At 52.0% G+C, this 25,295-nt stretch overlaps 1 protein-coding gene across 3 annotated transcripts in view; it reads left to right on the top strand.

Annotated features, from left to right (window-relative positions):
• Positions 1 to 16,358, top strand: part of CORO2B (coronin 2B) — a 125,425-nt gene extending 109,067 nt beyond the window's left edge. For all 3 annotated transcript variants that reach the window (XM_064570238.1, XM_045899795.3, XM_045899794.3), the window contains 9 exons: positions 2,490 to 2,639; positions 3,284 to 3,448; positions 5,277 to 5,393; positions 5,530 to 5,634; positions 6,157 to 6,253; positions 9,862 to 9,974; positions 10,316 to 10,406; positions 10,622 to 10,761; positions 14,370 to 16,358. In XM_064570238.1, the coding sequence (XP_064426308.1) occupies positions 2,490 to 2,639; positions 3,284 to 3,448; positions 5,277 to 5,393; positions 5,530 to 5,634; positions 6,157 to 6,253; positions 9,862 to 9,974; positions 10,316 to 10,406; positions 10,622 to 10,761; positions 14,370 to 14,501 (1,110 nt within the window). In that variant the 3' untranslated portion in view covers positions 14,502 to 16,358. The remainder of the gene's footprint in view (positions 1 to 2,489; positions 2,640 to 3,283; positions 3,449 to 5,276; positions 5,394 to 5,529; positions 5,635 to 6,156; positions 6,254 to 9,861; positions 9,975 to 10,315; positions 10,407 to 10,621; positions 10,762 to 14,369) is intronic.
• Positions 16,359 to 25,295: the final 8,937 nt, after the last annotated feature.

The following is a 25,295-nucleotide window of genomic DNA, read 5'->3' as shown; positions in this document are numbered from 1 at the left end:
GCATATTTTGCTGGATTGACTGTAACTGACTTAAACAGGGCTCTGACCCAGGGACCTAAAAAGGGGCACAGCTGGCTTGCTAGAGAGAGCATTTTGCCCCAGCTCTCCACCCCTTCCTTCCAGAAATCCGGTTCCTCCGGCCCTATCAGGTTTCCTGTTGCAGCAACCTCTGAGCAGATCCACAGTGCTCCACCCACACCCATCCTTTCTTCGCTTCAAACAAATCCCTTGAATACCAAGGGATTGGAATTCCTTTTTCCAGCTACTTAGGCCCACTATGACCTCCAGCTCCTATGGCGCTTGGGGCCAACTATTTGCCGTAACAGTAGATCAAGCAAAGCCAGTCTCTCCCCACTCCCCAGGGATACACTCAACTGATGTCAAAAGCAGAGGACTTGGGGAGATTAACTAGTATTGCCTCAATGTGCAGATGAGAACACTGGGAGGGAAGTGGCTGGGATCAAGTGAGTTTATCGGAAGGTACCTCTCTCCCTCTCTGCAGGACATTTTTCACTGGGTCCCTCCGGCCCCGCCTGGGACCCTACATCTAACAGTTCTTGGTGAAAACTGCTCTTTGGGCCTCCCCCTGCAGGCCTCGGCTCCCTGGGACTTGGATCCAATCCAGAGGCTGAACCTGGGCACAGACACAACCCGCCCTCCCCATCCCCTTGGCTTAGCCCCTGGATTCCTAGGCAAAGCTGTCTTCCTAACAAGTCAGCTCATCTGGCTAGAAAGCCTCAGACTCACAAAGACATGAAGCCCAGTTTAGTTTAACCCACACACCTCTTAATGGTGCACATGTCTCTGTTCATCAACTGGACAAGGAGCCTGAGCCTCGGAGAGGTCCCCTGGCTTTCCCAGGTCATCCAGCTAGTGGGTGGGATTAGAGCTTGGGTGGACCCTCACTTCACAGCTCCCCTCATGCCTCTACCTTCGCCTGGCATGGGACATTACCCAGGGATGTGCCTTCGTTAGCTGGATGCTCAGGAATTAGGCTGTTGGGGGAAGGGTCACCTAATTAGAAACTTTTTCTCGAGCATGTTTGTTAAACTGAGAAGGGTAAACCGAAGGGTGACCCCAAACCTTTGCTTGAACTTGCCTTTCTCACCCTGAGGCCTCCCGTGTCTACATGTGCAGAGCTGGGTCTTCGGGGGACACAACAAGAAGGGAAACCGCCACAGGAAGGGCCTTGGGGGCACCCCCAGTTGCCAGCCCTCCCCCCTGTCCTGAGGACTGCCTTTGGAGTTCCGTGTTTATTCATAGGCTTCAGAATTATCATCCACTAGCTAATATCGCATAATAACATGACATACTAAATTGTTCCCCTAATGTCGGTCATTTGGAGTGTTTCTAAATTTTCCGCGTTGCAGTGAACACCTTCATGCATGGAGATTTTTGCTTATATTGGATTTTCAGAGTGAAATTACCAGGTCAAGCAATATGACATAAATGTCTTTATGGTTCCTGCAAAAGATTGCCAGATTGCTTCCAAAAGAGTTACTCAGATTTATAATACTACCAACACCGATTGCATCTACCAGTTCCAGTATATAATCTTGCCAACTTCGGCTCTCCCCCCACCTCCCAGTTGGCTACTTTAGAAGATTATAAATGGTATCTCAAAGCTGTTTTTCCAGTTTTTCTCCTTACTGGCAAGGGTGGAGTTCAGATTTTCAAAAGATTTGCTTTAAAGGTGCCCTAAGTCGTAGAGACGTGTGCTCTTTCTAGTCAGAGCATAATCAATAGCATTCACGTTGACAACGATTATAACAAGGATGACAATTCCTTATGTCTTTTGAGCACTTTACAGTTTACAAGCTTGGGCAACCAGCATCTCATTCTATTCTACCAGGAGGCAAGGCAAGGCAAAGAGTTTTTTTCTCCCATTTGTAGATGAAACAGCTGCAACTAGGCAGAGAATGTTTGGCCCGGGAAATGGAAGCCCACCCGGGGCTGTTGTCAGTAATCCGGAGGGTACTCAAAGATGAAGGACAAACTGCGCACTTCCTCTCTCTGGGGCCACGTGGTCTCCACTCTCTGCTCCTCTGTATGTCCCATCCTCCTCTTGGCCCATCATCTCTTTCTGCTGCTTTCTTTCTTTCTTTCTTTTTTTAAGATTTTATTCATTTGAGAGAGAGAGAGAGCACGAGTGGAGGGGAGAGTCAGAGGAAGGGGCAGACTCCCCAACTCAGGGCTCCATCCCAGGACCCGGAGATCATGACCTGAGCTGAAGGCAGATGCTTAACCAACTGAGCCACCCAGGCGCCCAGCAGAGGGAGACTTTTAATACAACACTCGCCGAGAGCTGCTTACTGTGTGATGTGCACCCTGGAGCCTCCCCGGGGCCTCAGTCAGGCCCTGCCCACCGGACGGGCCAGGGGGTGTCCCGCGGCTCAGATCTGGGGAAGCCTGCGGTCTGAGGGAGAGGGCCAGCAGGGGCTTCCCCTGGCCCCGCCCACCCAGCCTCGGCCCTCCACCCCCGTCTGCAGGTGCGGATCTGGGAGATCCCCGAGGGGGGGTTGAAGCGGAACATGACAGAGGCTCTCCTGGAGCTGCACGGGCACAGCCGGCGCGTGGGGCTGGTCGAGTGGCACCCCACTACCAACAACATCCTGTTCAGTGCTGGCTATGACTACAAGGTGAGCAGCCTGATAGCAGCTGTGTCCCAAGCCCGCTCAGTGCTGGGGCGGGGGGAGGGGGGAGGTAGGGAGGACTCTTTAGAAGCCACCGGTAGGAGCACTGTTACTCTCCTGAGCATGGTCACCAACATCGTCCCGTCTGTCTGTTCATTCATTCATTCATTCATTCATTCCACAGGACTGGGCAACTTCGGTGTGCCCTGTCATTCCGGGGTCCACAGAGGCCGCCTCTCTGGCCTCTCTGGCCCTGACGGACTAGAAGAGAATGCCCAACTCCATGCCCACACCCTCTCCGGAGCCACTTCTTAAATCCAGAAGTGACTGTTGCCCTCCTGGTAGGAAAAAGGAACAACCAAAGTTGCTGGAGGGAAGAGAATGGCATGCCCTCAAAAGGGGTATGCCAGCCATGGGCCCCGGCCAGGAACATTGATCCTTCTTGCTAGTACAAGAACCCTGCGGCTGGGCTCTGCCGAGGGACGGTAGTGGATTTGTGCGACAGGGAGCATCAGCCTTTGATACAGTTTCACGCCCTCCCCCACGTGGGGCGTCTCTCCCAGGGCCATCGGGTGCAGACCGGGGACAGACGCCTCATGGCACAGCCTCAGGGCTGACCTGCCTCCGGCATGCCTACCCTCCCCTCGCAGGTCCTCATCTGGAACCTGGACGTGGGTGAGCCGGTGAAGATGATAGACTGCCACTCGGATGTGATCCTCTGCATGTCCTTCAACACGGACGGCAGCCTGCTCACCACCACGTGCAAGGACAAGAAGCTTCGCGTGATCGAGCCCCGCTCCGGCCGCGTCCTGCAGGTGAAGCCCCACAGTCTTTGAGGGGAAGGGCAGGTGTCAGGATCTGGGCGGTGGTTTTCAGTCAGGCCTAGAGGAAAAGGCTGTACCAGCTCCCCTTCTCCCCCACACCTGGCCTGCACCTCCATGGACCAGCCCCTGTGTTCTGGGTTCTTCTCAACTCACAGGGACCCTGCCTTAGTTTGGGTGGGGAGGGACCTTGGTACCCTTTCTCATCCCCACTGTACCCCTCTCCCCAGGTGGGATTCTTCTGGCCTGCTCTGGGAGCAGAACTGGTGACACCCTTCAGCCCACAAATCCCGGGGTGTTCCCCAAGCCCCATCATGAGCCCAGGAGAGGGGGCTTTGGACTCTCTGCCCAGCCACCTGCATGGGACGAGCCCGAGGGAGATGGCTCAGGGCACCAGCCCCAGGACAGCTCCAAGTGGGGAGGTTGCTGGTGAATTGAGCTCCAGCTTGATCTTTGAGTCTCCTGGGTCTTGACTGTGAAGAAGGAATTAGATGCCATTTGGGAGTAAGAAGTGAACACTTCCTGAGCACCTACTGCGTGCCAGTTGAGGGGCTAGGTGGGGCAGAAAATGTGGGTGAAATGTGAGGTTTACCTCCTACACAAGAAAGGATTGATGCTCCACCCAGTGCTGTTTATCTCGGAAGAGTCCGAACTTGCAAGAGCAGAAAGCCATCTACTACGACCACTACAGATAATCACACTCAGAGTTATTAGTATCATTAAGATCCAGCTGCCCCAACTCCCAGCTCGTTGTGGGGCTCCACGTCGTGACTCGCTGCATCCTCCTGACAGCCTGCTAAGGCGGGCACGGCTACCCTTCCCACTTCACACAGGGGAACTGAGGCTTGGAGAGGGTTCGAGATGGGAGCTCGGTTACAGGCGGAGTCAGAATCCAAGCCCAGCCAGTGGCCCTCAGAGCCCCTGCTGAGCAGAAGAGCAGAGACCCCAAGCTCCACCTCACAGACACGACACGGGCCGGCGAGGTGGGACTCCTGGGGACTACACTCGTTGGGCAGGACCAGAAGTGACGCTGCACCCCCAGCCTCTGGTTTCTGACCTGATGCTGACTCATCCCAGCAAAGAGCTGTTCTGTGTTAGGAGGAAGAGGAAGGGTCACAACTCGAGAGGCGGGGCGGGGGGGTAGGCAGAGGATGGCCCGCTTAGAAGGAGCCCCGGGTGAAGCAAGGCGCTGAGCAGTGACCCAGGGAGTCCCCTGTGTTCCTGAGCCTCATCCTCATCCTCATCCTCGGAGATTCCCCTGTCTTGACTCTTGGAAGAGATGCCTCACTGAGAGCACCTGGCACAGCTGATGTTAGCCCCCCTTCCCGAGCGCCCCCCCGCCCCGACACGGCAGCGAGGCCTGGTTTCCTGGCCCCAGGGCCCCTTTGCTCCACAGCACCTGCGTTAGTCTCCGCTGGCAGCTGTAAGGAATTTCCACCGTCAGGGGCTTTCAGCAACACAAAGTGCTTCTCTCGCAGTCCCGAGGCCAGAAGTGCAAAGTCAAGGCTGCGCTCCCTAGGGAGGCTCCGGGACAGAACCCTTCCTCGCCTCTTCCAGCTTGTGGCCGCATCCCTCCAATCTCTGCCTCTGGAGTCACATCACCTCCGCTGTGTGTCTGCAGTGCCTCCCTTTTTCTTACCTTTTACAAGGATGCTCGTGATGACCTCTAGGGCCCACTTGGATAATGCAAAGCAGTGAAGGGCCCCATCTCACAGGCTCCAGGGATGAAGGCCTGGACCTATCTTTTGGGGGCCCCATTCAGCCCACTACAGTTCCCTAGTGTCCGGGGCCCTGGCTTACCTGCTCTCTCTGTCCCCGCCAGGAGGCAAACTGCAAAAACCACAGAGTGAACCGGGTGGTGTTCCTGGGAAACATGAAACGGCTTCTCACGACAGGGGTCTCCAGGTGGAACACGAGACAAATCGCCCTCTGGGACCAGGTCAGCCACGGGGAGGCCGGGTGGTAACACAGAAGGGTGGTCGCTCTGGGGGCTTTGCCGGGGTCGGGGAGGGTAAGGTGCCATCCTGCCGAGACACAGGCTGATACCGGTCTTTATCCCCTCCCCCCACCCCAAGGAGGACCTGTCCATGCCCCTGATCGAGGAGGAAATTGATGGGCTGTCAGGTCTCCTGTTTCCCTTCTATGATGCTGACACCCACATGCTCTACTTGGCTGGAAAGGTAGTAGAAGACGGGGGGTGGGAGGCACGGGGCGGCCTGTGGGAGACCCCACCCCCATAGTGCCCCTGCTCCTGCCCTACCCCCTAGGAAGAACCAGGCTAACCTCTCTGGTCTTCCCCTCGGGCTCTCACTCTCTTCCATCAGAACTGCCCTCGGGTCTGCCACTCATTCCCACTGAAGGGTCAGTGACTGGGAATGACTTCAGAGGTGCACCGGGGTGGGGTTTACACCAGAAGAAGGATCAGAGCCGGAAGTGTAGAGGACAGTGACTCGTCGTGGTATTTGAGGCACCTGCCAGGTGCTCTTTGGCAAATATGGCCTTGTGGATCAGAGTGCTGTCTCCACACACACGGCGCCCCCACCCCACCACCCCATCAGTGCCCCATGGCAGCCGGCCCGGGTCTAGAGGCCAGGTCTCCCTGGTCTTTGACCACCCCTGAGGCTCACCAGAGGCTTTCTTCAGCAGACCCCCAGGACCACCCCCGGCTTTCCTCACCTCCCTCCCTTTCTCCCTGCCCCCAGGGAGATGGAAACATCCGGTACTACGAGATCAACACTGAGAAGCCCTTCTTGAGTTACCTCATGGAGTTCCGCTCCCCAGCCCCGCAGAAAGGCCTAGGTAAGGGGGGTCCAGAGGCTTCCATGGCTGTGATGCTATAGAAAGAGAGGCTGGGTGTTTGGCTCATGGGTCACCCCTGCCTTTAAATGAAATAGCAGACTCAGAAGCCCATAGCTCCTGGGCAATGAGACTAGAAGCTACAGCTGCTGGCCCTGAGGTCATCCCGCCCTCTTCAGCCAGCCTGTCAGCACCCACCTGATGGACCGCTAGTCCACAGTGCCTGACGTCCTCCACCATCTCTGGTCATCAGCCCACAGGGGTGTACATCATGTCTTCACTTCCGTCTGCAGATGGGAGACTGAAGCCCAAAGTGGTTCTGACCCTGGCGGGAGGTGGGGGCATAACTAAAGGTCAGAGCAAGGTCTAGGCCCAGACCCTTTCCTGAAGCCTTTGGGAACCAGCACACCGCCCCCCTCCCCACCCAGCCCAGTCCTCAGGAGCAGTTCTTTTCTTGCCTGAGAGGACAGGAGGAAGTTCTAGGGGGTCCCCATCACTGCACCCCCAGGCTCCCCAGAGGGCCCGGGATTGACGGGGCGGCATGAGTCAGGGCAGGGATGAGATGTTCTTCACAGCCCACATTCTACCACCACTAAAGTCTTACAGCAAAATGTTCATTCCTGTCAACTAACACTGTCATATCATTCAGCAATTCCCTGTTCGGGGTCAGAATCACCCAGTTGGAAGGAGTTTCTTCCGGGGCTCTGTTCCCTCCTTACCTTGGAGCCCGAGTCTGCCTTGTTCCCTCTGGGCATCTGGTGTTATGGATAGGGCCTGCGAGCCAGCGTCCAGGTCATCAGTGCTATAAGGGCCCAAAAGCCCACCTCAGTGACTGACAGCAAGATGGTGGCCCAGAGATATGCCTGAGGTCCCAATGACCATTCCTTTGACTTCAGCCTTCCCCGACTCTGTCATCTCCCCCTCCTCACTGTCACCTCTTCATTGAGTAGAATAAAAAGCAGCCTGGACTTCAGAGTCAGACATAGGTTTACATTTGGACTCAAGTGCATACCTCACCCTTCTGAGGCTCAGTTTCTCCATCTGTAAAATAGGGAAAACCAAACCTACCTTTAGGTAGGGCTATTGTAAAGCTTAGTTAGAGCACCTGGCAGAGCACCTGGTTCTTCCAGGTGCTCTTTCACATAGTCATTCAACAAACACTTACTGGGTGGCAGACCCCAGACTCAGTGGTAAATAATACGTTACCCAGCCTTGCTCTCATGGGGCTCACATTCCACTAAAGGGAGACAGACAAACAAATAAGAAGGAAAATCCTAGATGGTCATAAGTTCTAGGCAGAGATTCAAATAAGGCGATAGAACAGAGAGTGACTAGGGGCTATTTGGGACCAGATAGTCAGGGAAGGCCTCGCTGTGGAGGTGAACTTTTAAGCCGAGATCTAAAAGGCAGGAAGGGGGAGGAGTAGGGCCAGCAGGAGGAACAGTCGGTGCAAAGTCCCTGTGGCAAGAATGAGCCTGGCATGTTCTAGAAACAGAATGGAGGTTTGGCTCTGTAATGTAGCAGAAGATGGGGAGGGGGTTGGGATGTGAATCTGGAGCTAAGGGCAGGGGCCAGATGCCATGGGATGGATTAGAAGGATGTATTCGTGAAGGGGTGTCCAGAGAAACAGAAAAAAAATATATATATATATGTATATATATGTAATATATATCTCAGGGTCCTGGGATCGAGCCCCGCGTCAGGCTCCCTGCTCAGCAGGGAGTCTGCTTCTCCCTCTTCCTCTGCCCCTCCCCCTGCTCTCTCTCTCTCTCTCAAATAAATAAATAAAATCTTAAAAAAAAAAAAAGTCCCATGATCTGCTGGCTTTCTGGAGACCCAAGTCAGTCCAAGTCTAAAGACCCAAGAACCAGGGAAGTTGATGGTGTGAATCCCAGTCTAAGGGCAGGAGAAGGTGGCATAAGCTGTCCTAGTTCAGACAGTGAGGCAGGAAAAAAAGGAGTGACTTCCTCCTTCCTCTGCCTTTTGTTCTGTTCAGACCCTCCTCGGATGGGATGATGCCCATCCACCCTGGGGAGGGTGACCTGCTTTCCTGAGCCCGCAGATGCATACAGTTAACCGTCACACAGGGGAAGGAGTTTGGGTTTTACTGGGAACTCACTGGAGGGTTTTCTTTGTCTTGGGTGGACGGGTGGGAGATGGGACAGCCTGACATGATCTGAAATGTTAGTCTAAGGTTGCTCTGACTTCTGTAGGGAGAACGGATTTGATTTTCTTGTTTTTTGTTTGGGAGTGGGAGAGAACGGATTTGGAAAGGACAGGAGGGAAGCAGAGACACCAGTTCGGAGGCCACTGTGGACTTCTAGCCAAGAAAGGGTGGTAACTGGAGAGGTGGCAGGAAGATGGGGCGATGAATCCAGGTGTTTAGGAAGTAGGGTCAGCAGGACTTGAGGAAGAGGGAAGGGGGGAGGGAGGAATCAAGGAGAATTGTTTCTCCTCTCCCCCTCATCTGTGGCCACTGTGGAGCGTCTGCTGTGAGCCAGGCACTTTTCATAGGTTCTGCGTAGCTAAGTAGATCTATGTGACTGGCCGAGTGTGTGTCGGGGGGTCGGGGGCGGGGTGTGGGTGGTCAAGCAGGTCACATAGATCCTAAGTGGCAGAGCCAGAATTCGAAGCCAGGTCTGCTGGCTCTAAATCCCACTCGGGTACCTTTACAGTACTTCTCTCCAGCTCCTAGAATTCCTTTATCTGGAAAAGCAGCCTTCCATTCCAGTCAAGGAGAGCTGGGACCTTAACTCAGGTTCACATCATGGCAAAAGAAACTCACGTTAACTGTGCTCACGATGTTGCCAGGCAGTCAACGAGCATCTTCTCGCTCAGTCCCCTGAGCATCTCATGAAGGGTCATACTGTCCACCTCTAACCAGCCAGGGAAGCTAGAGCTCAGAGATGCAGTGACTGGCCCCAGACGTCCCAGCCAGGGGGAGGGGCAGAGTCAGGCCTCAGAACCCCGTGTGTCTGAGCCCAAAGCTTGCGCTCCCAGCCCCACAGCACGGTTTCCTCGGTAGGTACACAGTAGACACCGCTGTTAGGAGCCCGGCTAACACACACACGTGCACGACTAGCACACACACACTCAGGAACGCAGCACACAGGCGCGTCCTGTCAGTCCCAGATGTACGACAGAACGGCAGTCCCAGGTTTGAGGGTGCGTGGAGAAAGGTTTCTCTCTCCCTCGTTCTCTCTGAGGACCAGAAACACAGGGGCTGAGGGAAACTAGTTTATTTTAGAAGGTGACAGGCTCAGTGGCCCTGCCCTAGCCATACTCTGTGACCTGGGGCAAGCCCCCTCCCCTAAACCGGCAGGAGTCTCATCTATCAAAAGAATGGAATAGACTCAAATATTTCAATAGCCCCTTCCAGTTACAAAAGACCCCAGTTCTAAAGCATGCACTTGGTGAGGCACGTCCGGCCCGAGGGGCTTATCTGAGACGTTGCTACCAGAGACAGAGCCTGGCCCCCAGGCCATCTGCTGCCCTGTGCCTAGATCATCGCCTCCTAAGTGTTCAGGGACACTCTTGGCCAAGGACATGAGGGAGGAGAGGCGCTGAGAGGTACCCTGGGACCCCATGGAGCTGCGTGTGCCTGTCCACAGGGGTCATGCCCAAGCATGGGCTGGATGTGTCAGCCTGCGAGGTGTTCCGCTTCTACAAGCTGGTGACTCTCAAGGGCCTGATCGAGCCCATCTCCATGATCGTGCCCCGGAGGGTAAGTGGGGCTACGCTGGGCTCCAAAGGGACCCCCACACTGAATCCTAGCTAGCTCGCCACAGACTATAAGCCTGAAGAGCCCAGAAGAAGTTCCTGTGGACTGGGGTCTTTGGGCCCAATTTGGGGGTGGCGGGGGGAAGATGGGGGCCATTCTAGGGTGGGGACAGTCTGGCTTGCTGACAAATACGGGGGGGGACTCCACGTGGGAGACGCCCGAGTGCTAAGGTTTGGGGGCAGGACAGCAGGAGCACGGTGGGAGGTCAGCCAGGAGGGACTGCTGAAGAGCAGGGGTTCTCACAGCGGCCCCTATCTGTCCACTCTTCTGCTCCCCCACTGCAGTCGGATTCCTACCAGGAAGACATTTACCCCATGACGCCAGGCACGGAGCCAGCTCTGACCCCCGATGAATGGCTGGGGGGCATCAACCGAGGTACTGCACCGAGGTGGGCTCCCCGGGAGAGGCTTCGAGACTGCAGCTGTCACCTTTGCTCGGTTCACCCATTGCCCCTCACGTAGCCTCCTGCTTGGACCCCCCCCCACACACACACACACTCAACCAACTGTCAAGCATGGTGTGAACGAAAGATGCCATCACTTGACATGCCACCAAATTGTCGGCATGAACGTTTCTCTTGCCTTCTGTAGATCCCGTGCTAATGTCTTTGAAGGAAGGCTATAAGAAGTCCTCAAAAATGGTATTTAAGGCTCCCATCAAAGAAAAGAAGAGCGTTGTGGTCAATGGAATAGATTTATTAGAGAATGTCCCGCCCAGGACAGAGAATGAGGTAAGGAATATAAGTTATTACCTCCACAGGTCCTGGAAGAGCGAGACCTTTACATTTCAATTATGGACTTCAGGCCTTTAAGCTGGCTCCATCTGGGGCATTTTTCTTTCTGTGACAAATACCATAAGTAGCCTGCTATTGGCTTCCATTGCCTCTGACCCCAATAAATAGAGGCTGGGATCTGGTAGCAATATTGATGCCCCACCCGCACCCCTGGCCCTCACTAGCCAGTCCCACATCTCATTTCAGAACGGGGTTGTCATTTGCTCTTATGGGAGTTATAAATTACTGACTAACAGAGGAAAGCCTGGCCTCATGCCTTACAGCACTGCCTTCCTCCCTGGCATCATGGCAGCGACGGGGTCTGACAGTTCCCTGTTGGGGGGGAAGAGGCTGTGTTTATGAAAGTACTTTGCACCCTTTAGAATGGGAGCAGCTCATTCAGGGGCAACCATAGCTGGGTCTGATCCATGCCCCCCCTCCCTCCGAAGGCTTCTCCTTTGCACTGTATGCCCAGGGCCCGGTGCCAAGACCAGGGGCTGAGTTCAGCTCCGCCAGAGTTCACAGATGCCCACCCTGTGCCAGGCACTTTGCCTGATGCAGCTGAAGTAGAGATCGCTGCATGGACCCACTGCACCTGAATCCGGGCTCTGCTATTTCCCAGCTGTGCCCAAGCAAGTTTCCTGGCCTTTCTCCTGGTAAAGTGGAGATGGGAAATAACACATAGGAATAGCACAAGATACTTCCTAAGTGTCTAGCACTCTTCCTGGCCCATATGAAGTGCTCGGTGAGGCTCCCTGTATTAGTTATCTATTGCTGTGTAAGACGTCACCCCAAAACTTAGTGACTTACACTCGCAAACATTCATTATCTCATAGTATCTCAGAATGGATGCCCGTGGTTCAAGGTCTCTCAGGAGACCTTGTAGTTAAACTGGTGCCTGGGCTGCAGCCACATCTGAAGGCTCAACTGGGGAGGGATCTGCTTCCACATTCACTCACATGGTTGCTGCAAGGACTCGTTTCCTCACGGGTTGCTGGACTGAGGGTCTCGGTTCCTCATGGACTATCAGCCAGAGGCCTCCCTCAGGTGTTTACCGTATGGACCTCTCCGTAGGGCAGCTCACAACATGGTAGCTGGCATCCCTCCAAGTGAGCAAGAGAAGGTGTCCAAGATGGAAGTCATGGTCTTTTTGTAACCTAACCTTGGAAATGACATCCCATCACTTCTGCCATATTCTATTCATCTGAAGCAAGTTTCCAGGTCCAGTCTGCCCTTGAGGGGAGGGGTAACATAGGGGCCATCTTCAAGGTTTCTTGTCACACCAACTTATGATTATCACTATTATTCGTAAAAAGACTGTTCCTGACCTCAGGGAGCTCACAGTCTTAAAGGGAAATTTGAAAGGTAAACTGATAATTGCTATACAATATATTCAGTACCATTCTAGAGGGATGTTCAGATGTCTAGGATTGGATGGAATCAGGTGATAAATGAGATTTGCTTCAAAATAATCCTTGATAGAGGTGGTGCAGGTGAAGTGGGTAGGAGTAGAGATAAAGCAAGAATGGTCACATGTTCTTTCTTAAAGCCGGTTGATGAGTACTTGGAGGTTCATAGTGCTAATCTTTCCAGTTTTGTATCTATTTGGCATTTTCCATTAAAAAAAAAAAAATTTAAGCCCCCTGACAAGGTAGAAGGTACCTGAGTTGCTGGGATAGCCCAGGTGGGCCATAACAAGAGACTGAGCTCAGTTCTAGTACCCAGTGTAGGAGAGGCAGGGTTGAGCAGGAGTGAAATCAAGTAACGTTTTGTTTCAACTTGTTTATATGAACAGAAACTGAGGACCCAGAGGGAAATTCTCAAGGATCTCTGAGCAGGCAACACAGTGCCACAATCTGTCTGCACTAAATCTTGTACACCTTTGTTATTGCAAAGAAATCCACTCAGAGCCTGTTGACTCTGGGTTTATCCACAATTTTAACTATCGCAGCCGACTGGGAGCAACCAATTAGAAAATTGGACTGTACAAGGTGGACACATTGGTCTATGTGTGAAAAGAAACTGGTAGCTTGATACAGGGGAGGAGACTTGAATACAACTCTGAATTTTACTACAAATCAGTTAATTGTACACTTAAAATGAGTGGAATTTAGGGTATGTGAATTACACCTCAATAAAACTGTTTTGTTTTTTTAAACAAAAGCTGACCAAAAGATCATGCAAAGGAATTTTGAGAACTTGGAAGCCACGGGAGTGCGTGAAATCATTGAGTGCAGGGGTAAATAGCACATCATCCCTCCAAAGAGATGTAACCAGTACTCATTTGTTGGTTAAAAAAAAAAAAAGTTAAAGAAAGAATCATAAAAATGATAAAGACATTCTTTAAACCATTTATTTTCATTTAATGCATTACGTAAATAGTGCTCCCTTTGTCAGCACATACACTAACACGTTAAAATACATACACACCTACATACATACATCCTACTTTGACTCAGGACCAAGACCCTGCTTTGAGGAGATTCCTGGTTGGGAATCTGCTCTGTCGTTCACATACACATCACCCTTTCACTCCAAATTGCAGTTTCGGTTTCTTTGAGGTGGAGCAACTTACCGTGAATCTGAAAACAAAGTCCGAGTTTTTTTCAGAGTTGTCCCCCGTTTTTTCTTGTTTAAGAATTATTGAGGTATAATTTCCCTGCAGTAAAAGTCATCCTATGTAGTGTCCCGTTCCATGAGTTTTGACCACCACATACAAACAGGTCACCACTATGGGACAATCAAGATATAAACTATTTCTGATCTCTTATGTTTACACCGCCCACCCCCAACTCAGAAGCAACTCTGTTAGCATCCCCTTTAGCTAACGCGTTCAACTTAGTTTTCCTGGGAACATTTTCGAACCATTTCATCAGTGTCTATCCTATCTCACTAAAGTAAACAGTTACAAAAATACATGCAGCTCACACCAGGGAATGTGAGGACACCCACAGGTGCGTGTCGGGAACATTCAGTTCAAGAGTGGGGGATCCTCGCGGGGCCCACTGCCTTGCGGGCCTCAGTGTTTTGCGGGCATCTGGCAGTCTGCTTTCCAGTGGAAAGGGCGAGACTGGTTAATTCAGGGGCTTGTCTAAGTGAAAGGCTGTCCGATCCCCTGCCTTGCCCATGCCTGCCCCACCAGTGAATCCCAGCGCAGTGCGGACCTTGGTGGCCGAGATAGTCCCCCAGGCAGCAGAAAAGCGGGCTTCCATTCTGTATCTGAGCTTCCTTAAGAAAAGAAGGATACAAAACATTTTAGAAAGGTTCCCATTCAGAATGGTAAATAAGAGTATTATGTCTGCACCCCTAAAAGGGTGAGCTCGAGATATTTGGGGAAGGGGGTGGTGTTGGACTCCCAGGGGAGGTAGGAGCGGTGATCTGGGTCTGGAGAAGGGCACGCTGCAGGGACAAGAGCCTCTGGGGACACTAAAGCCGGGGCAGGGGGAGAGGGGGTGACAAAGACGGAGGCAGAGCCGGGGCAGGCGGGGCACCCACTCCCAAGAAATCGCCTTCTCACCTGCTCTCTCCCGCCCCGCCGCCACCCCTCTCTTCTTCATCCACCACAGCTCCTCCGAATGTTCTTCCGGCAGCAGGATGAGATCCGGCGATTGAAAGAGGAGCTGGCCCAGAAGGACATCCGCATTCGGCAGCTGCAGCTGGAGCTGAAAAACTTGCGCAACAGCCCCAAGAACTGTTAGCTCCCCGGCGGGGCTGCCTTCTAAGCTGACCTCCGATCTCTCCACGGTGTCTCCGCGCCCCTAACTCCCCCTTCTCCAGCGCCCCCAGAGAAAGAACGGGGACTGGAGCTGGGGAACAGCCTGACGACCCCCACCTGGCCACCTCGAGGACTGGAAGCTGACCTTTGACCTCTCGACCTCCTGCTGAGAAAGTCCCCAGCCTCTCCTGGAGACCCACCGCTGGAGACCCACCCTTGCCCTGCCTTTGCCTAGGAGGGGCGAAGACCATGGACTTCCTGCAGGGTGCCCTCAATGGACCAGGGAGCAGAGGGCCAAGCCAGGACCCCAGCAGATGGAGAACTTGACGTTTTCGCCCCCGCCAAGGGGCTGCCGGGACATCTCGGCACTCCCTGCCCGGGCTCACAGCATCCCTGCCCTTGGCACAATAAGGGCTGGATTACCGGCCTGGGCTGTCCGGCCTCCCCTCCCTGCAACTCCCTCCCTTCCCTGGCAGCCCGGCAAGCCTGACTCACCTGACCAGGGCTGCAAGCAGCCCAGCTCCTTTCTGTCTCTTGCCCCCTCTCTCTTGTCTTCAGGGAATTAAGAGGATTGCTCACCAAGGCCATAATGACCCCTTGCCTTCCCATGATTCTCTTCAAAGCTCTTGGAACACCCCTTTCCCGTTTAATTTGTGAGGTAGGCAGGGTAGGGAATAGTGTCCCCATTTTACGAAGGACAGAACTGAGGGTTGCAATGGGGAAGTGACTTACGAAGTCACCCAGAAGGTCAACAGTTGACCCAGGACCAGGACCCAGCGTGTCCAGACTCTGGGCCAGGGCCCTCCCCACCGCATCAAGATGCCAGTCCCACGGGGGCTTCCCCAGCGCCCAGGTGTCTGTGGAGAATGAGAACTGGAAGCCACTTGCCACCATCTGCCCAACACCGTAGTGCCAATGTGTCCCACCGCCCGGTTGAGGCCCCTCCCACTCAGTGCCCCTACCTGCTCCCGGCCCCCACCGTCTGCTCTCCCTTCCCAGGGGACTCCCTCAGATGAGGCCCCTTCCTCCTGGAAGCTGAGGCTGAGAAGGGTGGAGCTCGGCCCTGGGGAAGGCAGAGCAGGGGTCTGATCACTTCGAGGGATGCTCCACGCGTGTCTCTCACCACTTCTGTCTCAGCCACTTTCAGCCTTACACTTGTAGAAGGACCACAGCCCCTCCCGCCGTATAGCACTTTAAAGTTTACATGGTTCTTTGACCCGTAGCATCTCATTTAAGCCTCACATCCGCTCCAAGAGGTGGGGAGCATTCTCCAAGCCTCACATCCGCACCGCAGATGAGGACACAGAAGTGGCCCAAGGTCACAGGATTCTTTGAGATGTCATATTTCATTTGGTCTTCTACACATTTTCTTTTTTGTTTCCTTATTTTCTCCCATCATTTCCCACTACCCACAGAGTCTATAAACACTGCTGTCAGAAAAGTCACAGTTCGGGGGCGAGATCTGGCCCGGGGGTCAAGAAATGGGTGTCCACTCCTCTCATTAGCTAGGATCTACTAGATGCATTATGCCCCATACCTGCTCTTCCTGTGGCCACCCTGCAGTACATCCCTCAACAGAGGCCGGGGCTCCCTCAGCCTCTCCAGGTCACCTGGGCAGGGAAAGCCCCCAGCCCTCAGGCTTTTCCTCCAAGAACCCTCCACCCTCTCGGCCAGCTAAAGCAAGGTCTCGGGGCCCTCCACCCCCTGCAGCTAGACAGTGTCTGCTCTCATCTCCTCACACTTCTGGACCTTTTTTTTCTTCCCCATTGACCTTTGTGGTCTTCTGTGATTATTTATGCTGCCTCCCAAGGATAGAATTGAAATAAAATGTTTTCAACTTATCAAACGTGGACATGACCCTCTCATTTAACCCCGGTGGCTGCCACTCTTGGTCACCATGGTATCTTCATGGTCAACTTTCCAGCCACAATTCTTGCCTTCCTGGAACAACAAACCATGTCTGTGCCTACAGATATCATTTCACACTTTTGTTCATCGACAGCAAGGCTTCTGAACCAATACCACTGACATTTGGGGCCAGGTAAGTCTTTGCTGTTAGGGCTGTAAGATGTTTAGCAATATCCCTGGCCTCTGCCAATCAGACGCCATAGCAGCCCCTACCCAGTTGTGACAAATAAAAATGTTTCCAGGGATCACCCCATGTTCCCTAGGATAGGAAAATCGCTCCCAGTTGAGAACCACGGTTCTTCAGTTATTCGGTAAGCATCTGCTCTTTATCCAGCCCTGGGTTAGGGTCTGGGGGACACCAGTGTTTTACACTGGAGTGACGCTTCGCAATTTCCATGTACTTGACTCTTTTGAACTTCACAGCAGCTCTAGATGCTATGTTCTAATATGATTTCCATTTTCAAGAAGAGCAGTCAGATCCAGAGCAATGAAGTGCTCAAGGTCACTCAGCTGGCATAATGGGGAAGACACACAGGGATGCGGATTTTCTGACCCCGGAGCTGGAGGAGGCATACGCTCCCAGTACCCCCAGCCAGGCTCAGTGCTGGGCAGAGTCTGGTCTGAGAGGAGGGTTGGGGCCCATCATGAGACAAGGGATGGTGGGCAGGGACTGCCGGGCCCAGGAGACACTCCCTCTCTCACCAAGCCAAGGTTGTCATGGAGCAGACTTGTCAGGCTGCAAAGTGGACAGGTGCGTGGCAGGGCGGACACCACAGGAAACTCAGAAGCGCCAGAGGAAAGCAAGGAAAGTTAGAAAAGAGGGCTGGAGAGGAAATGGCAAAGGGCGGCAGGGGAGCTTTGAGCAGGACGCCGGAGACCTCAGTTCTGCCTCTGACTGGCTGTGTGACCTTGAGTAGTTCACTATTCCTCTCTGGCCCTCACTTTCTCCTTCTATAAAATGAGGGGATAAGACAATTTTAGGGTCCCTTCCTGGTCTAACACTTTAGTTTCCATTATGTGAGCAGTTGAGAGAATGGGACAAATCACCAAGAGTACGCAGTGTCCAGCTCAAGTAGTGCAAACAAGAAATATGTCAGGAGAAGAGAAACAGCAGAACAGTGTCTTGTGGGGTTTGGGTGCAGAAAAGTACTTTTGCCAAACATGAGTTCAAACAAAGACACCTCTAGAGTTTCGGCTCTAGATCATTGCACAAAGTCCTGGGCTTGAAAAAAATGTTGAGGTCATTGAGAGTCCAGTTATTGAGAGCTCCTTCTCCTGGCTGAGATGCTGAGGAAGAGGCATTCTACCTTGACTGAGCCATCCTCCTCCCCGGGTCCAGGGGAGCAGGTGAATGGACAAGGAGACCTGTCTCATGTGTGCCTCTGTCCCACCAAATCCCCAATTCTGAGCCCAACTGGCCAGCTCTTTAATCACTACCAAAATAATGGCAAATTATCCAAGGTCAGGGTCGAATGTGATTTCCCCCAAGTAGCCCATTTTCCCAACAGCATTGTTGAATAACCCATCAGTTTCTCATTGGTTGTCTTTAGGTCCTTTAGTTCTCATATGCTAGAAAATATCCCATGCCTGGTCTGTGATGCTGATCCCTCTGCCAGTTATGGCCTAGCCCACCACATTGTTTTGACTGTTGTAACCATGTAGGAAAGCAAGCCGCTTTACGGCTCTTTGAACCAGCTTCTATAGCCATGTTCCCCAGCTCATACTTGTTCCCTTCTTTTCTCCAGGTGAGGATACGTTAGGCTAAGCTCCAGATCCTTCTCTTCTTTGGAGAGGTCCCTCCTGGGCATGCCTAGAACTCCTTGTCCTGCACCCCAGACACCTACTTGAATTTTCAGCAGAGTCCAACACATGCCGAGTAGCTGGATCTACTCAGTACTGGGCTCTGGGAACCCAGAAATGGGAAAGAACCAGGCCTGCCCTTGAAGGGCTCAGCTAGGAGCCCATCTATGGGCACCATGTGGCCCACTGGGACACAGAACCCCTGGAGACTGGAATGAGCTTTCCTTTCTGCTGGGTTCAGTGTGGGGTAAGTGGTTGTTTTGGGATTTGTTGTCTCCAGGGTTCTCTTCCAGCCAGATTCCTGAGATTCCGAGATGGGCTTGGGGCATTTTTAGACTCTCTGCTGGTGCTGAGCAAAACATCCTAGGTTGCCAGTGGATCATGTGGGATATGGCTGCTTCTTCACTGTGGGAAATGACCTCATACTGAAAACACCCCCACCACCAGGCCCCCGCTTCCCAGCCTTACTGTTTGGAAGGGCCACGTGCACTCACAGGGGCTGCCCAGAGCAGGAGCCAACACTAACCTCGACCACAGGAAGCATTACCAGATCTCTTTCCTCCCCGGAAGGCATATGGGGCAGGGAGGGGAGGAGGGCCCTGTCTGGCATGTTGGCAGAAGCTCCTTGTTCTTTGTGCACATGTGTTTCTATTTGGAAACAACCTGCATCCTGTCATTCCTTGGGATTTTAATTCGGTCACAAACACAAATGGGTCAGCCTTACTTGGCACAGGTGAGCCTCGACAGGGCCAGGTCTGAGCAGTCCTACGACGCTCCTGGCTTGGAGGCCCTCCCTTGCAGCTGGCTATCACACTGCTAGCTACTTCCCATTAGTACATAGCCCCTTTGGGTTAAGCACTGCCCTTGCCAGAGCCCTCTTCATAAACAGATGCGTCCCTGGGGTTGGGATGCTAGCATGAGTAGGGCTAACACACCTAGTGAGGAAAACATGGGGCAGTGGAGAGGGGCGTGCCTCAAGTGGGAGGAGGGCAGTGGGGACACTGGACTGAGATCTGGGATTTCAAGGTCACAGTGATTAAGGCAAGATTCAAAGACCAGGAAGGGTTTGCTGGGAGCCTGAATCCAGCCAGCAGGTGGCAGCTGATGGCCTTCCTATCAAGCCCATTTTTCCTGAGCTGGGTCCCTTCTGCCACCTCCATGCCACCCCAGAATTAATGACCCAACCGTAGGCCCCAGGACTTCATGGCAAAGCAGACACACGGAAGAGCCAGGATCTGAAATACTCCTAGTATAGAAGAAGGGAGGCTCAAAAGGGCAGCCAGGCCCTCTCCCTGCCCCAGCCCAGCTGCCTCCAAGAAGCAGCCAGAGGAGGGCGCTCGCGCCTCCTTCCTCCAAGGCCGCCTGCCCTGAGGAGCTGGAAAGAGGCTAGGTCTGGATTCCTGTCCCGGCTCAGCCCCTGGCCTGCTCTGTGACCTTGAGCAGCTTCCCCCCCGCCCCCACGCCCCCGCCCACCGCGACCCCCTTCCCTTAGGGACAATGACAGGGAGGGCCTGACAGTCTGCAATTCCAGGAGGCTTGGGCCTGAGGAGGGGACTGAAGGAAGAGCTGGGGACAGGAAGCATGGGGAAGAGGAAAAGGCGGGTGGGAGGAGCAGGGGCCCAGGCCAGACCTCTGCAGCTTGGTGGTCACAGCCCACCCAGCCCTGGGGCTCACCAGTGCCAGCCCTGAGCTGTCCCCAGGAAGTTACTGATGAGAGTGACAGGAGTGGCCTGGGGCACAAGAAGAGGGGTCGCAGCCAGACCATGGAAGCCCTAAATCCCTGCTCTGGGCGGCTGGGCTTCACTCGCCACACCCGGGAGCCAAGGAAGGAATGGAAGCAGGAATGGACACGTTCTTCCAGTTGCTGTGAGGGGAAAGAATCAGAGAGCAGCCCTGAAGCAGGGAGCCCAGTGGGGGCTGGCAGACCCATGGTCCAGGGAGGCATTCAGGGGAAGGGGGGACACGGCCACAGTCAGGGCAGGCTTCAGAGTGGACGTCTGTGGTCAAGGGGGTGGGGGCAGGAGGAAGGGGATCAGGGCTAGGGATGGGGACATGTGAGAAGACACCCCCCCAGGAATGGAACCAGAGCTGGGGTGGGAGATGAGCCACCCTCTGCCAACAGACGGGGCCCTCCACAGAGGTGGGCACAGCGCTTCCCACCTCTCTTAAACCAGCACCACCCGACAGGGGACAGAGGATAGCATGGCCGCCGCACCCTGCTTAAGAAGTGTCCTTCGGATTTATTCGATTCTTTTTTAATATCTGCATTTTTCCACAATAAACAATTTTTTTTTAATAAAAGAAGTATTTTTTTTAAGTTATTTTAAACATGTAAAAGCTTGGCATTTGCCATCAACACCAACTGTCTGCCTTGGGATGAAACCTCAGACTTCAAATGTTCAGTCTACCAGGTATGAGTGCTGGGGCTTTTCCTACTAAATCACCACTGCCCCTGTGGCCCAGAAGAGATCGCCCCTGTGAGTCGTTGGAAGGGGTGAGCATATTTAGGTCTGGCCAGGTGTTACTTCTGTTGGACGCTTGATGGGTAGGGTCCTTCCAGGAGGCTCCCAGCTCCCTGCCCCTGAGATGTACAGCTTACGTGGATGCCTGCAGAAGCAAGGGTGGCGACGGATTTTCCCCTGGCCCTGGCTCAGCCTTCCCTGGATCCTCTTGATGCTGACTGGGCCTTTCTTGATCCCCCTAGGTCTGGTGCCACCCACTGACCTCCTCCCACTCGACCCCAAGTGCTCCCAATCCCTAATCTTGCCTGTGGAGGGCAGGCTACACTGGCTCTTCACCCAACTTCATCCTCTGTTGTGGCATAAACCCTATGACCCAGCATCGAACCCTTTCTCTTCAAGTCAGAAGTCTTGGCTTTCAAGACTATTTATTGTCTCAGCCATGAATTTTTGAAAATCTGTTTGGAAACCCAAAAGCCCGAGTATTGACTATTTGTTTATTTATGCATTCCGACTATCAGAATCCTGATCTTCCCTCTGGCAATGAATGCTTCTGGCTGGGGGCGGGGGTAGGGAAGGTACATCAAGTAGAGGCCACTTTTAGGCCACCCGAGTAAGGCAAAGGGCCCAAAGCGACCACTGAGCTGAATGCAAATAGCCTCCTTAAGCGACCCACCTTGAAATAACCATGGGCCCTAACTGACCAATTACAACCAGGCACAGTTTCTAAGATTACAAAAAAAAAAAAGAGGGGGAAATGCCATACATCGCCATACCTCCTTACTCTGCCCTGTAACTATAGCCCCTCACCACCGCCTCATCACAGACAGTCTCCTCTTTGCTGTCCTGCCCATTACTCCCTTGCAGTGCGTTCTACAAACTTCTATCTCTTTTGTTCTGCCTTGGGTGAATTCTTTCACTGCCCATGCCACCAGCCCCCATCCAATTGGGATACCCCATATTTGGTGGCCCCCCCTCATCTTATCAGAGCACCCCGCACATCAGGGACTACAACATCAACCACTGTTATTTCCAAAACCTACCCTCTCCACCACCTACAACATGCACGTGTGTGCAAACGCACACATATATCACTGGGTCATTAAAATGGCCAGAAAGATTAAGATCAGATGGCACTGGGAGAAATTTAATTAATGACATGAAACTGGAGAACAGTGTTCTTTTGCTAATTTTCAGTTAACATCTGCTGGACAGTGACATTCCATTAGGTGCCAGTGATATAAAACTGAGATACATGTAAGTCGTTGGCCTTGGGTTTATTGAGGGATGCAGACGTGGGCACGAGTAATCATAATTCAGTGTAATAACTATGATCTCAGAGCTGTATAGAGGAGCAATCAAAACCTAGAAGACAGACCTCGTGGTGATAGGTAATCTGAGTTCGATTTTTTATTTATGGAGATACGATTTACATATAGTATCGTGTAAGTTTAAAGTACACACACCATAGCGTTTGCTAACACCTCCAACACGTCACAGGATTGTCATTCTTTTTTGTGGTGAGAACATTTAAGATCTAGTCTGTTAGCAGTGTTGAAGTACATAATACAGTATTGTATTACAATGTATTGTGATGCAATATTGTGTACAATTACACTGTATAATACTATGCATTAGATCCCCAGAACTTATTTATCAACTAGTTGCAAGTTTGTACCCTTTTACCAATATCCCCACAGCCCCCTACCTGCCAGCTTCCAGTAACCACCATTCTGCTCTCCATTTCTATGAGTTCAGCATTTTTAGATTCCATACAGAAGTGATATCACATAATATTTGTCTTTCTCTGTCTGGCTTATCTCACTTAGCATAATGCCCTCAAGGTCCACCTATGTTGTCACAAATGGGCAGGATTTCCTTCTTTCTAGTAACCTGAGTTATTGAAGTGAAAGCAGTTTCCACCCGAGAAGGGAAAGAGGCATTCCAGCCAGGGAACAGCATGTGCAAAGTCACAGAAGGGAAAGGGCTGACATCTGGTAGGGGAATTACAAAGGGCCTTGAGTTGCTGAGGCCAAGGAGAAGGCAGGCGGGTGGATAGTCTGCAGAAGACCTTATACTCAGGCTATTTATTTGAAGTGCACTTTTAAGCAATGGAAAGCCTCAGGAGGTTTTTAAGCTTTTTTAAAGAATGATCAGTCAGATGAAATCTGCATTTAAGAAAAAGCAATGGGGAGCGTGGAAGAGAGAGAAAGACTAAAGGCAAGGAGGCTGGTGAGAAGCTTCTGGGAGTTCCCAGTGAGATATGAAGGGGAAGTGAATTTGAGAATCAGGAGCAGTCGGGAGGGAAGTGGGCTGCAGTGTATAATAAAATACCACACTGTGTTGCAGAGAATTAGATTAAAGGAATTATTCTTAGTGGGTCATGACGTCAATTTAGTGGGTTGCAACCAGCATTTTTTAGTAGAATATGAGAGAATTAAGTAGGATAGAAAAGAAATATTGGTATGCATCACACAAAATAAGGGTAAGTACATAGGGAACTTTGTCTGGTAGCGTACACGTGTGTACCTCTCTGTGTGTGTGTGAGACAGAAGGAGAGGGTGGTGTGGCCTGTGTACTGAGATGCAAAGCAAAATACGTGTTTTTCTCTGTGGGTCTCAATCAACCACGTTTGCGAGCCACTGATCTAGAACGCGCTAATGGTGCAAAGCAGAGAGTAATTGCCAGTGGGATTCCCAGGACAGAGAGATTCAATCCTTGTGTGGCTGTCAGGGATGGCTCCCCAGAGGGTGTTCGGGAGTGGGGATTAGGCCCCCAAGGAGAATAGGGGAAGGATGGGGGGAGGGGAGGGAGCATGGTCCATGGTAGAGAGAAGGCCTTGAGAGGTCAGTCCGGAGCAGTCCTGCTGGATCCTTCCCTAGCCTTAACCCCTTCTAACAGCCTCAAGATGGTTATCTTAGGGGGATGACAGTTCAGTCTCAACACAGAAAGGCATCTGCTGACAGCTCATCTTTTCCTCCAGCTCTTCTGCAAGACCTACCTGGCAAATAATCCCCGTCTCTTTTGACCTCCTCCACAGGAGTATCAAGTTCATTCTCAAAACAGCTCACTTGACTAACAAACAAGGGACATTTTCCATTGTCAGGGAAACTCTCAAGGGAGAGAAAATTGAATGAGCTGGGATCTGGGTTCAAGTTCTGACTCAGAAATGCATTCATCTGGTCAATGACCATTTCTAAACTCCATTTTTGCCCATCATAAAATGAGCTCATCAGAACCACCCATCCCTTCTCCCAAACCTGTGAGCACCAAATCAAAGGACAATGGGATCAAACCTAAATTACCACCAGTGCAGACCAATTACTTTTCCCACTGGCCAGAAGGCCCAACCTAAGGTCAGATCTCCCAAAGAGTAAACACGATTTGGCAAACTTGTCATTGTTGTAGCAGATAAGAGAAGCTATTACTTTATCAGCTGGCTCCAGAGTTCCTTTTAGGGAAGGAAATGTCTTTGTTTAGGAAAATACCTTGATAGGCCCCTTGGGGGGGCTAGAAGGTGAGACCCTAAGGACATGGGTGGGGAGGGAAAAGACAAAGAGAGCTAAATAACTCCGCCTAAGCCATGTACAAGAATTTGAGGATGAGGAAGAACAAAGAGAAAAAAAGAAAAACTAAGCAAAATGGTCAAAGACAAGAGGAAAGTTGGGGAAGCTTTTTTTAAAAATTTATTTATTTTTGAGAGAGAGAGCATGTGCGCAAGCAGGGGGAGGGGCAGAAGGAGAGGGAGAGAGAATCCTCAAGCAGATTCTCTGGTGAGCATGGAGCCCAACGTGGTGCTCGATCCCAGGACCCTGAGATCATGACTTGAGTGGAAATCAAGAGTCGGGTACCCAACCGACTAAGCCACCCAGGCACCCCTGGGGAAGCTTTTTAAAAAAGAGAAAACTATATATATATATATAATATATAAATATATATATAAATGTACATTTTTAAATATTTATTTATTTATTTATTTATTTATTTTAAAGGGAGAGAGACAGCACAAACAGGAGGGGCAGAGTGAAAGGGAGAGAGAATCTCAAGCAGACTCTATGCTGAGTGCCGAGCCTGACTCGAAGCTCAATTCCAGGAAACCAAGAGTCAGATGCTTAACCAGCTGTGCCCCCCAGGTGTCCCAATATATATACATATTTTTAAAGAGAGATCTCTGGCTGTAATTCTACAATCCAGCCCTCTCTCCAATGTAATCCATTCCCCAAATCACCAGCGAATGTCCATTCCACAAAGCTACCTCGTGGGGGAGCAGAGTTAGGGGCTGTCAAAGAGAAGGGGTTGTGTTCAACTCTGAGGACAGTTCTGGGATAGAGATAAAGGTGTGGCCACGATTCATCAAAGAAAGACATTTAGAATCAGAGGTGACACTGAGAAATCTAAATCCAAGGAATTAACAGAAATCTTGGAGAAGGCCTGGGTTTTCCCTGCCTTGTGAGGTGGGCTTTCAACCAATCACAAGGAGAGTGGAGGTGTTAGGATGAGCGCAGTAGGTAGCTGAAACCATCAATCATCCGATTCTGACCACAAGAACCATTTTTCCAGGCTTCTCCCTGGCTGAAGTCAGTATTATTTGGCTAGTATTGATTGAACTT

Source organism: Mirounga angustirostris, unplaced genomic scaffold (assembly GCF_029215605.1).
Source record: "Mirounga angustirostris isolate CCGP_5_RB_7025 unplaced genomic scaffold, mMirAng1.0.hap1 SCAF_9, whole genome shotgun sequence".
NCBI lineage: Eukaryota > Metazoa > Chordata > Mammalia > Carnivora > Phocidae > Mirounga > Mirounga angustirostris.
This window is presented reverse-complemented; position numbering and strand designations above follow the sequence as displayed.